The following is a 3,375-nucleotide window of genomic DNA, read 5'->3' as shown; positions in this document are numbered from 1 at the left end:
AGTAAAGCCAAAGCCAAAAAAAGAAAAAAAAGTCTTTAAAGGTCAAACTCCGTTTTCGGAGGCATTCCAAGAATTTGCAGATAATTATTTATTTTTTTTTTTTTGTTGCTGTTGTCGTTGTCGTACTCTGTTTGCTAAAGTTGGCCCCCATCAAATTCTGTTTTGCCATTTCCGTTCGCTCCAAAAGTCACACATAATAAAGCTGTAGAAGAAGGACATTTTGAACGTGTACATCTTCCGTACGTACGAACCTTGAAGCGTCCCTTCTCAGAGCCTCCACCATCGTCTCCTCTCACATCATTCAGCTAAGGTGTCAAGAGCCTGAGCTCTGACTCAACATTGCCGCCTGCTCTAACGATGATTGTGATGTTTTCCTCCTGCCTTTTTTGACGAGGTTGTTCTCCTAGCTTTTGCTGCTACTGGTTCGGGTTCAGGCCATACTCGTTCGGTTCTACTCAACCTGCCCAACCTGCTCTGATGTCGTCTCTAATGATTGTTTGACAAACATGCTCGGGTAAAGCTGGAGGTCCGGACTTCTCCTGTCCGGAGCTGGCTAGCTGGAGTTTGCTTCCTTATTGAATTCCAACATTGCGTGTCCTTGTGTCGGGACTTGTACAGGATTTTAAAATGCCACATAAAAGCGCTGAACTTGCGACATGAATTCAAAATTGAAATGACAAAGTAAACGGCGAGAAGTTGAAGCAAAGAAGCACGACAAAACTGAAGAAACAGAGAAGAGGAAGTTAGCTAAAGGAAAAAAACACAAAAAAAAAATGGCAAGTGAGCCGCTTGAGTTTGACATTTTTGGGTTATGCTGCGATGAACATGCCGATATGCTCACGTGCCAGGACATGCAAATCGCGCTAATGGAGAAAGGGAAGAAACGAGTAAGCAGCGATTGAGACTTGAACAAATTAATCGCCACCATTCTCGCCTTTGCAAAACGAACGAAGGGCGGAAGGACGAACGTACAGACCGATGGACGGACGGCCAATTCCCAGTTAGCAAATAAATTAGTTTGCTGCGTGGGCGACGCAAATCTGAAGTGGGTCTGACAGCGGTTGCCCCATAGTCCACAAGGACGAATGGCTCCGGCTCCTGGCAGAAATTTTAAATATTTAAGCGTGTGCAACTTATCGATTTGGGGTTACGTTACGTTAGGTATTAGGTTTGCGGTTGATGTCGCTGTCGATGCCGGTGCCAGTGCCGGTACCGTAGACGTAGCCGATATACTAGAGCCTCAGCTAATGCTGATGACGATGTTGAGGTGTGTGTTCATGCTTGTATTCCAAAATGACGCTAATTGAAGTGGTTCGCCTTCATTTTCGATCTCAATGTGTGTGCTGGCCATCAATTACCCTTACTTCAAAATGGGTTTCTTTGTTGTTTTTATTTCTCGTTGGTTTTTTTTTTTTTTTGTGTTTATTGCGCTAAAAGCATTTACTTAGTCCCCGTTTCTCTCAGTCATCACATTAACGTTAAGTACCACCAAATTGCTCGCTGAATATAATGTGAAAGGGTATATTAAGTACATGATAAAGTAGGTAACAGTCGCAAAGACTGTGCCCAAGCACAAAAGAGAGAACGATTAAATCTCGTCAGATGTTCTCTTCTATTTTATGCTTGTATCGTATTCACTAAGAGTCAGTGCAGTGTATTTAGGTATTCAGTATTGTTCAGTTTATTAATTTATTAATTATATCAATTGCAATGGCTAGTAGGTATTTCTCCTTGCTTCCCAACCAGTTGGAAACTTTTCCAAATAGTTGCCGCCATCATGTCGATAAAAAAGCTGTTGTGTCTCTGCCACATTATCAGCCACTTCAAAGTACAGAAACTGATCTGTCGATTGTGCTGCCTTCACAACATTTGCTATAATGAGAATACAAAAAGATTTACTTCAGGCCACCAAATTATGCTCTATTTATTGAGTGGTCTCACTTTAATCTTTTTCTTTAACATTACTGACAAACCAACACATTGGGTGATTGATAAATTCTTGTTCGTGGTATATGCAGTGCCCTGTGTGTATTATATTCTACATCGGAGTTTCTTATTGGAAATATTGAATAAGATGAACATAGTGCATTGTGAGATTCGAGAGGCCATGGGTGAACTTTTATGTACATCGGTGCGACGTGCCTTTTTTTGGGCCTGGCTGATCATTTTGGAGCTACTTGCCGTTATACATTGGCAGACAAGTCTTTACGAAAGTTCACAATTTTTTTTCATGTTCAGTTGTCTAGTCTGCTGGTATTTACAAATGCTACTCCATGTCAATAGCTTCATTTGGCTGCAATGCATCTATGTGGCCATGCGTCGAGTGTTTACGGCTCCCATCGACAATAGGCATCGCATGAGATTGTTAAAAAAATTATTAAAAGTTCAACCCAAATTGAATGAAATTCTACAACATATTGGCAAATTCTTTTGCATCAATATTTTCGTCATTTGTGCCCTCATATTGAATAGTTTTTTTCATACATTTGTTACAACAAATACCTTGATAGAACTGGAACCGAGTGGCATCATCTACTGTATTGAACCATATCAATTACGCTACATGTGCAATTTATTAATTTTGACACTCACTTTGTTGCTGGTTGTGCGAGATTTTAAAGTCGAACGGGATAAATTCTTTGAAAGCCTTTGGCATCCTAATAAATTCAGTCAAAAGGTTTTGGTTTACAAAAGTTTTCAAAGATATTTACCACGTCGAAAACAACAATTGGACATTGTGGATGTTATGGTAAATTAAATAAGTATTCAAATTGTATGCAAATTATTATTTTTTTTTTTTTTAGCTGATGAGTCGAATTAAACCACAGGAAGTGCGACCCTCATGCATAAACCTATTGCATGTGCTCAATGACGACTTACAATACACCATGAAAGCAAAAACGATTCAAGATTTCCTGTTATCCGTAGTTTTTAGTGTGTTTCTTGTATTAAGTTTGGGATCCTTCAATGGTTTGGGTTTTAGAACAACCGATTTCAATTATACATCCCCTGCAATTCTTAATTTTACAAGTGATTATAATGTAATCGAGCAGGCTTTATGCCTATATGTCTTGGATTGATTTCTATATAAATATGTATATAATTTTATTTAAGGAAAAGAAAACAGTTTGGTATAATTTTGATTTTGGCTTCCTATTTTAAATATTTGTTAGTCAAAGCACGCACTACAACAAACAAGAAAAGAAAGTAAGGAGCAGAAGCAGATGCAAAATGGTGAACCGCAATAAATCAAACGAAAAAAGGGACTTAACCCATTCATTATACAGAACCCACTCCAACCATGTGAAAAATGTCATATTGGAAAAATCTATAAAATCACTTGAGTACATAGAGTCAGAAAGAGTAAGAGAGCAG

At 38.8% G+C, this 3,375-nt stretch overlaps 1 protein-coding gene across 1 annotated transcript; it reads left to right on the top strand.

The window, feature by feature from the left end:
* The first annotated feature begins 1,777 nt into the window (after positions 1-1,777).
* Positions 1,778-2,758, top strand: LOC26529986. The gene has a single exon (XM_023177244.1). The coding sequence runs from the start codon at positions 1,778-1,780 to the stop codon at positions 2,756-2,758; it is 981 nt and encodes a 326-aa protein (XP_023033012.1).
* The last annotated feature ends 617 nt before the right edge of the window (positions 2,759-3,375 follow it).

This window comes from Drosophila willistoni (genome assembly GCF_018902025.1).
Source record: "Drosophila willistoni isolate 14030-0811.24 chromosome XR unlocalized genomic scaffold, UCI_dwil_1.1 Seg105, whole genome shotgun sequence".
In the NCBI taxonomy this organism is placed as follows: Eukaryota; Metazoa; Arthropoda; class Insecta; order Diptera; family Drosophilidae; genus Drosophila; species Drosophila willistoni.
This window is presented reverse-complemented; position numbering and strand designations above follow the sequence as displayed.

Excerpts from the sequence above, each read along its gene's own strand:
- LOC26529986 (XM_023177244.1), top strand. The coding sequence starts at position 1,778 with ATGTCGATAAAAAAGCTGTTGTGTCTCTGCCACATTATCAGCCACTTC.